This window comes from Hydra vulgaris, chromosome 11 (assembly GCF_038396675.1).
Source record: "Hydra vulgaris chromosome 11, alternate assembly HydraT2T_AEP".
NCBI lineage: Eukaryota > Metazoa > Cnidaria > Hydrozoa > Anthoathecata > Hydridae > Hydra > Hydra vulgaris.
In genome coordinates this window covers 41273306-41286523 of record NC_088930.1, presented here as the reverse complement: position 1 = coordinate 41286523, position 13218 = coordinate 41273306, and the positions used below count along the sequence as shown (strand labels likewise).

Below are 13218 nucleotides of genomic sequence, written 5' to 3'. Positions count from 1 at the left end.
TGTCTTTTTATCGCTAAAAATAAGCATTTATTATTACAATTAAAATTTTCATTATACCTGGCATAAAGAATCAACAAAATAAAATTTCAGAATAAAAAAAAATTTCATCAAAACATAATAATTTTAATTTTTAAAAAAAGCCTGTGCTAGACTATCTGGACGGGCGGCCTGCACAGCCAGCGAAGACAGGCTTAGACAGGCTATGTTATAGCTCATGCACTCATTTACTCCTGCCGAAGCCTGTGTACAGTTATTGTTACAGGTGCACCAATGATGCAAATTGTGTTGGTAATTAAAACCCAACACTCATCTGCTCTAGATGGCAAAAAAGTTTGTTAAAAGGGCTGTGCTGGTGCATAAATGTTGCCATAACATCTTTAAAAGATGACAAAATTTTAACAATCTGCCATCATCATGAAAAGATTTGATAAATTTTATTTATCATACCAAATCAATGAAACATATTATATTTACACAGAATAAACTCACTAAATTTCAATGTATTGAACCTAGTTTGATGATTAATTTCAAAACTTTAAATCGCCAAAAGAAAAAATGCCTGTTATATTAACATCTTTACTTGTTCATTTAAAGCTAATAGTATCTATAGTAATAGTATCTATAGATTCTACATTAAATTGATGATAGCTCCTAGTTCTTGGAATTGTTCTACTTTTTGAATCTTTTAATGATGATGGCAGATTGTTAAAATTTTGCTATCTGATATTCAAGATCTTCAAATTAATTCTTCTCTGGCATCTTCTCTATAACATCCAAAACTCTTTAAATCTATCTTTCTACAATAAATTAGTCTATGACAAGTATCATTTAACAGTTTTCCGAACTCAGACGAACCCATTTTTACTGTAAAACTAACTACTAAGTTGCATATCAGATTAAATTAAAAATGAGAAAACAATAGAAACTAATATAATTAAAGCAACTTAAAAACCATGGTAATGGAAAATTAAACAGCAATTGTTTTTTTTTAACTTTTTTTGAATGTAAAAGATAAATTTTTGTCTCTTTAATAAGGTTTTTTAATTGTAACTAATTTTTTAATGTTAAAAATGTTAATTGTAAATTTTAATAGGTACCATAAAACGGGGTACTTGGGATAGTGGTGTTACTTGGGACAAAATAAGAAATTTGTTTAGTTACTTATTATTATATAAAAGTTTTTTTTTTTATCATAAATTACAATAGAATTTTTTTAGTTAATATAATTTTTTTTTTTTTTAGTAGTTATTTTAAGTTGGCATTAAAAATATGAATATTTCAGATATTTTAAGCTTGTCTATTGCTATATAGTATTTTGACATTCATAGATTTTTCAAAACATCCTGATTGAACCAAATAAACCCTTTTTTTAATTGAACTTGGCTACTTGAACTTGAACTAAGTCATTATCCCAAGTAACACCTTGTAGTGGGGTTACTTGTACAAGTATTTATGTTTAAAACTATAAGTAATTTAAATCACAAGAATGGAAACTCAGTGGTTATGTATACACACAGACCTATGTTTTCACATTTTTTCAAAGTTGAATATTGTCCTAAGAAACTCTGTTTTACGGTAATAAATTTTTTCTTAACTAGTGTAATGGCAGGATGTATTTTTGTTACAGTTAACAGTTCTTATTTAATAAAATAACTTGATATTAATATTTTAGAATTAGTAAATATCGTTTAAAATAATGATTTTAAAAGGTGATAATTGTCTATTTTACTAATGTAATGTTTTTTTTACTGTTGGATTTTAGTTAATTAAACAACTTGCCATTAACATTTTAGCACTAAAAATTAGCAGCTTTTTTCAATTCAAAAAGTTAATAACTATTCAATTTAAAATTCTGTTAAAATCACAATTTTAGATGCATGACTGTTTTTATTCTGTAAATCAAAATTCTTATAAACATATAGTCGGTATAAAGGGAAACATATAGTTGGTATAAAGTCCAAAAACATCATTTTGAGATAATCAACAAATAAGTTTTGGCATAATAGCTAAAATAATAAGCTTTTGTGTAATAGTTGAAATAAAAAATCTTAGTAACTCATTAATAACACTGTACAACAACAACAAAAAAACGGAAATGCCATTGACACTACCTTGTGTATTTTGATTTGGAGATTATGAAAATGATGTCCGTTTTGTTGTGTGAGCCACCAATTTTGGTTAAACTCACATTTTCAAATTTTCGATTTTCACTATGAAAGTTGTCAATGTGATTTTTAATATATTTATTAGCAGTTGTTTATGATTTATTTATTAGCATTTCTTTATCATATACCTATTTGCATTTGTTTAACCTTGTATTAGACTAAATGTAAGACTGTTTTATTTTAGATAAACTACAGTTAGCCAAGTAATATATAGATATAATACAGTGTATATTGAAACAAGAAATGCCCAGAACTTGTAAGAATCAAGCCGACAACTTTTGCTACATTTGTGGCGAACTGACTTTAAAGAGATGCAGACGAAGATTGACACCACATGTGAAAAAACTGTATGAACTATACTTTGGTTGCAAAGTCGGCGACCAGGATAAGAACTGGGCGCCTCATGCATGAGGTGAGGTGCGCTAGTTCACTATCGTCGTGGGCGAACAGGACTGGTGGAGGACCAACATTTGGGGTGCCAATGGTGTGGCGTGAACCCCAAAACCATTGCTCAAATTGCTATTTCTGTTCTGTTAACATATCAGGTCGCAATTCTAAGGGTAAGAAAGCTACAGTGTACCCAAATCTACCTTCAGCTATTCGTCCTGTTCCTCATTCGGCTGAACTCCCTGTTCCTGAACCTCCATCGGAAATCCTAAACACGGACAGTTCTGATTCAGACGAGGATACTGATGACAATGATAGTTACGAGTTGCCAGAAGATACAGAGCATAAACCCCACTTCATACCAGGATCTGACCTGAAAGATCTCGTTCGAGATTTGTATTTAACAAAGCAACAGAGTGAATTGTTGGCTTAACGTCTCCAGGAGTGGCATCTGTTGGCTGGTGATGCAAGAGTGTCGTCATTTAGCAATCACGGGAACTGCAGCAATACTTCTCTATGGATGAAGAACTTTGCTTCTGTAATGACATCAGTAGATTGTTTGATGATCTAGGAATACAATACGATTCATCTATGTGGAATTTATTTATTGACGCATCACTTTATAATATTAAGGCAGTATTACTGCATACTGGAAAATGTGCTGCCTTCCATTCCCATAGCACATTTGGTAACCCTGAGGGAAAGCTATGTGAATATATCACTTATTCTGGACAGAATTAAATACAGAAATCACTGATGGTCCATATGTGCAGATTTGAAAAACTAAAACATATATCAAGTTTTACAGTTTTACTTTCGCTTGAAAATTGCATTGCGTTAACTTCTTAATTTTTGATCACTTTTTTTTGCGTTAACTTCTTAATTTTTGATCAAATTAACTTCTTAATTTTTGATCAGCATTAATTTTGATTAGAAAATTTTTTTGTATAGTTTTAAAAATTTCAAAAATTAACATGCCAGCATGGCCGAGTGGTTAGCGCGCTGAGCTTCTGAACAAAAAAAGCCGTGTTTCGAGTCCAACCACCAACAACCTTCCTTTTAAATTTTTTTAGATTTTTAAAATACAAACTACTTGTGAAGTTTTATAAAGATTATATGCATATCTAACATATCTAACGACATTATACACTTTAACAAACAAAAAGATTTTTAAAAAAGCTAAAAATTTTAAAAACATTAAAAAATGAGGGGATATTTGTTGCGTATGAGTCATGATTAAGATACTTATGTCATTTTTGTTTTGAATTTCATGTTTTTTTACGACTAAGTTGAGTTTGTGCAAGAAAAATTAGTATACAACATGTTTATATATAGAATATAAAATCTATAGAATTGTAAAGTTGTCTTGTTTTGCATTTTAAATAACAAAAACTAAAAATGAAGCAAGCTGATGATTTGAACTTGCCACGTGGCGACCTTAACTTTTTTACAATGGTAAGGGAGTTTAAAAAGTTTTATATAAGAACATAATTGAAAATTCTAATTTTATACTTAAATTAAACCATTTTATTAAATTAAATACTTTTAAAAATAATTAAAAGTTAAAGTTATTTAATATTGATAATAAAGAAATTTTACAGATATTTTACCACGCCCCCGTTAAACATTCTAAACCAAGTGCGCAACAATGACAGAATTTAGATAACCATCAAAATAGTATTACACTCCATTATTTTTTGGCCTTTTGGCTGATCCCTAATCTAAACTTTCAAATAAGAGATCGTCCATAAATTATGAAACGCTAAATTTCACTAATGAACAAAACAAAAAAGATCAAAATTTTCTCTCGTAGAGTCGTATGTTGAATAAAAAATCATCAAGTTTAATGAAAATCTCAACCTGAAAGAACTGAAGGACCCCTTCTTTTTAAAAATAAATTTAGCGTTGCATAATTTATGGGCGATCCCTTAGCATTTTATAGTCTATATTTTTTAATGACCTAAGATCTTTTAAGTTCTGCTATTTGGATAGCATTGCATACAAACATCTGTAAAAGTAAACATCTTTAGCATATGTTGAGTTTTCAGGCAGTATATGGAACAATCGTATCTAATAAATCTATAAAAATGAGAAAACTTTTGAATTTTATTTTATCAATTTGAAAATTTTTTGCTATACAATTATTTTTTTGCTATAAATATTGCTATAAGCAATAATTATAGCAATTATAATTATTATAGATATATACTATAATAAAAATTTTGCTATAAATATTGCTATAAGCACAGCAAGATTTAAAAATATTCAAAATTTATGAGGGGAGGTCTTTAATCCCCCAAAACTACACTGATGACTGTGCACTAAACCACTGAGCTAACAATGATATGCGTTTAGGAGAAAAATAAACCTAATTATAAATCTCTTATAAGCTCTAGGTATGCTGAAAGGGTGCGCATGCTAATTTTTTTGCTTCTAAAATAATTTTTTTAAATGAATTATTTTACGTAAAAATATTGAAGTAAACAAATCATAGGTATAGAAATGATTGGTGTGGAATAGGTAAGTATAGAGAAGGTAGATTTGGATACATATATAAGGAAAAAGTATAGAAAAGGTCAGTGTGGAATAAACTTACGTATTTTTACAGGTTAGATCAGCTAGTGCTAAATAGTGGTATAAATAACTCCATACTGCCAAAAATGGACTTAGTGCATTTCCCATGTATACCGACAATAGGAACTTTAAATATTTTAAAAAAGGTATTTGAATACAGAGTGGTCTAAAACAAGTCTCATAGATCCTCTGGTTTTCTGCTCTGGAAATAATTTCAACACATGTTTTGTGTTAAAATATGTGTTAAAATTACTTTAACACATGTTTTAACACAAAACATATAAATACAGTTATAAAACAGAATTTTTAGAGCTCCAGTTTGTCTGGAAAGTTGTGAAAAATCTATTGCAAGATTCTACTAAAAAAAGTAAGGCACATAATCCAGCTGCCCCCCCCCACCCCTTGGTGTCTTGGGCTCTGGAAACAATTTTAACATACATGTTCATTGGCACTACAGATATGCCAAAAGCTTCAGAGATCCAGCTAGTCTGGAAGGTGGAGAAAAATCAATTGCAATATTCCACTCAAAAAAGTGGCGACCGTGCCTCATTATCCAAATATAGAAATCCATAAACTTGCAGATCAAAATCCTTATGTTTTCTGAAAGATCAAGGAATATAGAATGATGTGTAAAATTTTCTTTGATATATGATATCATCGAGGCCACATAGGTTTCTTGAGCATCAAAATCAGGTATATAAATAATTGCCTAAATTTATTTAAATTGATAAAAACAGGTATTTAATAATAATTTTTTACATTTGTGATCATTTTATTGGATTTGTCGCCCATAGCCAGGTACAAATTTTAAAGTAAAAAGATATAATATTTTTTAAGTAATGTAACTTGAAACCTCTAAAAAAACATTGCAATTCTAATGGGATAAGAGGGTCCTGGCCAATATCTACTAAAAGTAAAATGGTCATATTATAGGATCTTCTTGGAGCTAGAGGCTAAAATTTTCAAGGATTTCTTTTTTTACTAAGCACTTTCAACTGTATAAAAATCAGAAATATCTGAAATATAGAGTGAAATTTTTAAAAACTTCTGGGTCATTTGACATGGAATTACCCTAACCTCACTTTAGTAGTTTTTAAGATTAAATAAAAACATATTATACATTTATTTCCAAAAGAGAAATTTTAAACAGGTAAATGCTTATCATATAAGCATTATTTTACATAAGATTGCTTGGTTTCTAAATTTATTCTTATAAATTTCAAAGCCAAAACAGAGCTATATCAATTTAGTTAAGCAAAATCCAAAGAGAAATATTTATGGCCTAAATGTTTACTGCTAGAGTGAAAACTAAACTTTTAAGACAAAGTAAGTCAAAAATTGCCATGATCAACAGTTTTTTTAGTTATTACATCAGTTTTACACGCGAGTCATAAAAGGCTCGAGGACATGCACCTTATTAATAAGAAAATATGTTTTTTCATAGTTTTAAAAACTACTGTAATATACTTACTTTGATCATATATTCATCTGGTGGAAAGGCATATTGAACAACAATGCGCCATTCAAACTGTTCAAATATATTTAGCTTGAAAACTTAATAAACTAAAAGGATCGTATCTAACAATCTTATAGCAAAAAGTGAAGTGAAATTTTCAACTTTAATCATCAAAAATTTGATACGCCCAACTTAATAGTTGAAGATTTTCAGAGAGATACAAGTACTTTGTCAGAATATCTTAATTTTCTAGCTAAACTTAATTTAAATGATTTACAGCCAGTCTAAGTTTAGAATAAAGTGATGGTTTTGCATTAAAATAGAATAAAACCTGCTAATATCTTTTCTTTCTCTTTGCAAAAAAATAGGATTGGAAGAGGTGGATTTTGTAAAATCAAATACAAATGTTTTTGGTGTTGGAAAATCAAAACTTTTTTTCAGTTATTCTGATAGATTACTCCCTTTTATTGCCATCTACGAATATTGCAAACAATAATTTTTTAGTTATTAGAACTTAATTGTTATAACTTATAGTAACTTATAAAAGTTATAACTTTCTCTAATGTCACTAAACAATTTTTATTCAAATTTCTAAAAACCATGACATGGCTTTTAGAATGCAGATTTTTAGAATTTAAAAGATTTTAGAAAGTATGGGTTTTAGAATTTTAATAATATAGAGTTAGTCCATGTATATATTAAAACCTATATTAGCACAAATAAATAATTTGATAATAATATAAAAACAGTTTTTTAATACCTTGATTGCTCTCTCCCATCTTGCTTCTCTATATATAGGTCTTTTATAGCATACTTCTTTTTTTAAGTGATGTGCTTGAACACCTTCCATTTTTTCTTTTAATAAAATTTTTACTTAAAATCATATTTATTTATCAAAACAATATTAAAAAACAATTTTTATTAAATTTTTATATAATAAAACATAGATATTAAGGAAAAATTTGAATCTTATCAAGTTTTCCTTGATAAGATTCAAATTTTTCCTTAAGAATTTTAAAATTTGACCGAGCGCGCTATGTAAAAAACTGAAGATTTTAGATAAAAAACTGCGTCAAGCAAATAGAGGTATAATCAAGTTTATTGTGTGATAAAAGTATAATAAGTACTTAAAACTATGAAAGTATTTATTACGCCGAATATATTTTGCATGAAATATTTAAATATATAAATTTGGGGTGCACCGATGCCAACTTTTGGCAGATGCCGATGCCGATTGGTATAGGCGGATACCGATGCATCGGCATCGGTCATAAATTTAGTTTTGCACTAGAGTTGTTAACCTGAAGATTTCGTACAAATCTGGAAAAATAAAATTCTTTCGGAAGGATATTGAAAATCAGGAAATTTTTTTTTCGTACTGAATTTTTCAAAACAAAATAAATCGTCGATATTCATTTCGCAAATGCTACTAACAAAAAGTAACCTTTCACAAGTTGAATTACGAATAAAATTGTTTTGCTACATACGAAAGTAGCGCTTACGGAAGTCGCACTTGCGAAATTAGCTCTTTTCCTCAACGACGTTTGGATGTCTATAAAGAAAGTTTGTTGGCCAAACGAGTATATTGTAAAAAATAAACTTTTTATATACCAAAATGTTTATAATAAAATCTTATTTTCAGTATTGCAACATGTTAACATTTAATGTTTTATTTTTTGAAATAATGACCTAATTTAAGTAATGAATTCTAAAGCCTTAAAATAGCAATCACTTGTTTTCAAATAAAATGATTTTATGTTCAATTAGTTTCACTTTTTTTATTTTTGAGGTGCTCTGTTATATGAGCTTTTTCTTTTATTAACTCAATAACAACAAGTAAATTATAAAAAAATTTAAACACATCCTTGATTAAACATATCAATGATTTTTTCTTAAATGTTTTTCTTATTAAATAAATAAAAAAATTCAGGGTGGTACGGTTGGAAGGTGGAAGGGCAGTTGTTACGCCCTGTGCCGTTGGCCCTGGAAAATGCTTTGATTTGCAACATCCCAACGTTATTAGGACTATACAACTTCTGAAAGTTTTAAAGCTCATGCTGTTTCGGAGAGCAGTAAGAAATTAGTTGCAAGATTTTGTAGCAAAAAAACGGCTATGTACAATGCGACCCTTCCCCGTGTCTTCGCCCCAGGAAAAAGTTTTAACATAGAAGCTCACCAGGACTATACAAACGCTGAAAGATTCAGAGCTGTAGCTAGTCTGAGAGGTAGTGATAAATTAATTGCAAGATTCAGTAAGAACTGACAACAGCCAAACAACACTTAAAGCTCGATTAAACTTTGTGATGGAACCAAATATTTTATTAAATTTTTATATATGAGAATATAAATAGTAAACCTCCATTTCTGCTTAGCCAAATGGCAATAAACAACCGAGTTGGAAGTTAACCAAAGTCGGTACTTGATAAATATAAATATATATAAACACTGGCATAGAGACATGTTGCGGCGGAAGCGTTGCCCTTTCCCTCAAAACTAACTCAAAGTTTCAGTTTTTTTTATTTAAATTTTAGTTGCGTTAGGCCCCTTAATTTCTGTTTCAGCCCCCCTCCCTTCCCTCACCCTAACTTTCTTAATCTTTCTAGGTCATTGTATATATATATATATATATATATATATATATATATATATATATATATATATATATATATATATATATATATATATATATATATATATATATATATATATATATATATATATATATATATATATATATATATATATGTATGTATACCAGATATATATGTATAAACTATTGAAGAATCATTTAACAACATTATTTTATATAAATAATAAGTAATAACATTTTTTTGTATAACAGTTTAATTTTAAATGTTTCAGCTCTGTTTAAATACAAGTAAATTAAGATAATTCTTTCCCCACATAAAAATAGATTATGCAACTATTTATTATATAAGTTTTTTTTTTTTTTTTTTGTAGTTTAATAGGGTTGGTTTTTTGTTTTCTAAGTGGAGTTTTTTTAAATTTTTCCCGTTTTTAGATATTTTTGAGTACAATCAAAAGTTGATAATGTAAGATTGCCGTATTTCTTTAACAAGCCTAAAAAATTTTTCACACATTTAATTTTATTTTTTATAGCTGAGATTTTATTACAAATTTTTTATTTACAGCATTCTAAAGTGGATTTATTTTTTGTTATTAATGTTGTTGTTGCTAACCAATTTGTAATTTAATTACAACAGTTTATCAGTAAGTGCTGCTACATCGACTGACAAATAGCCTGACTCGCAAGGGAGTGCTGCTACATCGACTGACAAATAGCCTGACTCGCAAGGGAGTGCTGCTACATCGACTGACAAATAGCCTGACTCGCAAGGGAGTGCTGCTACATCGACTGACAAATAGCCTGACCCGCAAGGGAATGCTGCTACATCGACTGAGGATTTGGTTGGGGCAGGCAGTCTATCATTATTAAAAAAAAAAAATTCCGGTCTTGCATTTTAATTTTTACTTTTTGTCAACAAAATATGGAAAAAACTTTCGGACAACATCTAAGGGTTCTATATATATATATATATATATATATATATATATATATATATATATATATATATATATATATATATATATATATATATATATATATATATATATATATATATATATATATATATATATATATATACTATATATATATATATATATATATATATATATATATATATATATATATATATGTATATTAGGGTGATGCAAAATTTGTAGGTTCAAAACTTTAGTTGTCCTCAAGCTTGCCCTTGTTCTATATGACAATAGTAGTTATTGGGCAAAATTTGAATCAAATCAGATGATATTTAGGGGTTGCCATGTTATGTCACATTTTGGTATAAGGTTACAAAAAGTAAAAAAAATATTTTTTATTTTTACATTTTTTATATTATATTACTGAATTATTTATTATCAATTTCTTATTGATAATAAATACTAAATACTATTACTAGGCAATAATAAATCAATCATCTTCATCATTCAACAGTCATCTTCATCAGGGTAGACTTTGATGCAACTGGAAATTCCTTCCGGTGAAGATCAACCAATCTAAGAAAAAACTGCTTTTGGTTTTCATCTTTCGTAACGCTTGAGTTAAAGGATGTTATAAGTGCTATGCCTCGTTCCGCGCAATCGTTGACGACTTTCATTTGACGAACCTTGTGCTTCATTTCAAGATATGTTGAATCCATATCCCACTCTGAAGATTCTTTCATTAAAAATGATTCAGCTTTTTCTTTTCCATTTTTCAAAATTAGATCGAAAAGTTCTGCGGTGCGTTGTGTGACGAAGGAAGACAATGGGCTGTGACAATCGAATGTGGCAGCATCAAGTCTTTTGAGAGATTTCTGCCTTGGCTGTTGTTTCAGGTTGTTTGCCATGTCTCTCTTGGTGTTGTTGTCGACACGGGAATCGAAGAAAGCCAATCCTATTAGATGTTCAGAAAAATACCAGAGGTGGCGATGCAAAACTTTTGCTGCATTAATTGCAATTGTACGATTTGGATATTCTTGAATCCGTTGAAGAAGCTTGGCATCATTGAATGGTGCTCGTTCAGCTAACGGAGCTTCATTCCAAAACTGTCCGTATACAAATGCCAAAAAAAGACTTATATCTGTTATTCCTTTCTTTTCCTTTGCAGTAATAACAAATTGATCCTGAAACAAATATATCTTTATACAATATATAGCTTTTGCCATCCAACGTGCATTGTGTGTTGCACCTGGAGCCCGAAACTTCACTTTGAACTCCGATGTTGTAGTTGATCCTCCAAGGAAAATAAGGCACAAATTCAAGAGTTCTAAGTAATCATCCCTGGGTTGTTGACCTTTAATTGCTTCACTATAATATACTACCATTTCTTCACGGAGTTTGAGAAAAAAATCGCAGTTGTAAAATTCTTTATTCCCTATAGTGAACACCTCCTTGTTGATTGCTGGCCATTGTTTCTGGAAACGGTTAAAAATTCCAACTTCAGGTCCTCCACTGGTTCCAAATGCAGTCGTGAAAATGGTGGAAAGCATGACTTCAAACATATGGTGCCTGCATGCTATCCATATAAGATTACGGTCAAGATTCTGCTCCATTATTGTGCAGGCACCATTGTTTAACCCAGTGTTAGATGAAGTAGTGTCAAAAACCAGTCCCCGAACAAATTCTTTCAATTTCCAGTCTTTAAGAGCCTTCATGCAAGCATCAGCCTGTTGCTCACCTGTACCTCGATCAATCTTTGGAACGCCCAGCAATTTTTCCACCCCACCACCAGTCACAAGTATGGCAATTCTATCCACTTTTTTTTGACCACCAGTGATATCAGGTAAGAGCTTTCCATCCCAATGCAGAAGAAGTGGATCATCAGGAGAGAAATCAACCTTGTCAGCTGTAGTCACCGCTTCACGAACAGATCGCCTTTTTCTGCGGATTGTGCTGTACGACAATGATAAATCTTTTACCGAGTGACCAAGAGCCTGAGACACTGTTCCAACCACAAAGAGTGCACGGCGATCAGAAATATTAACACGATCAAGAGATGATACAACATTATTTGTTAGAACTTTCATCTTCTTTTTCGTTGAACCACTTGAGCTCAGTGTGCTGGAAGCGGAAGGAGTCTGATATTCATCATCATCCGAGGAACTAGAGCTACTTTCACTCACAATGTCAACTGCTGATGAAGAAGAAATGAGTTCTGTTTTTTCCATCAGTTCCGCTTGACTTCTTTGACGCCTCAATTCCATTTTAGTTTCTCGGACTCGTTTCCGTGCCTCCCTAGCTGTTAAATTCCGATCAATTCCTGCCATACTACAACTTAATGGATCTTCTTGCTGCTGACGTAAAAATGCTTTATCTTCATCGTTTTTCATAACTTCTGATGCATTCTTGGTTGAAATATCAAAAAGTTCTTCAAGGTCAGCGTGGAAAATTCCTTCTTTCATTTGACAGCTGTCCAATTTTGATCCTCGGTGTTTTTTCAGCAGCAGATATTCGTCATAAAGTTTTTTTAACTTTCTTTCCGCATTGTCAATTCTTTGAGTTGGAATTTTTCCTCTCTCCCATATAACAAGAACTGCTTCAATTGTTGCCCGAATACTTTTTTTCACTTCTTGTTTCTCTTCTATATGATGGAAGAGCAACCTCCGAAGAACATCCCCTCTTGAAGGAAGTCTGGCAGACGACAGAGTTTGTGTAGGTTTACCAACAAGCCACACCTCAGCAGAAGATCTAGTGGTTGCCATATTATCAATTTCTAAATTATAAATAAATAAACAATGAAAAAACAAATTTGCGAAATTTGAGAAAATCACAAGATTTTACCAATGGTTAATTCATCTTATAAAACATGGCAACCCCTAAAATTGCTTCTTTTAGTCTAATTTTTGGTACACATGATCCTAGGTGATAAAGGAACACAGGCAACCTTGAGGAGAATGTTTTTTGTGACATTTTTTTTTTCTATTACAATCTGAATCACACTATTGTTTATATATATATATATATATATATATATATATATATATATATATATATATATATTAACCTTTATTAATTGAATTTGAAAATGTGATCCTATTCTTAGTTGCTAAGGTTGGTAATTTTATTTAATAA

The 13218-nt window shown here is 30.2% G+C and overlaps 1 protein-coding gene across 2 annotated transcripts in view; it reads right to left on the bottom strand.

Moving 5' to 3' along the window:
- LOC100209751 (RNA-binding protein 48) overlaps positions 1-7501 on the bottom strand; it is a 38305-nt gene extending 30804 nt beyond the window's left edge. For both annotated transcript variants that reach the window (XM_065811105.1, XM_065811106.1), the window contains exon 1: positions 7343-7501. In XM_065811105.1, coding sequence (XP_065667177.1) covers positions 7343-7432 — 90 coding nt within the window. In that variant the 5' untranslated portion in view covers positions 7433-7501. The remainder of the gene's footprint in view (positions 1-7342) is intronic.
- Between the last annotated feature and the right edge of the window lie 5717 nt (positions 7502-13218).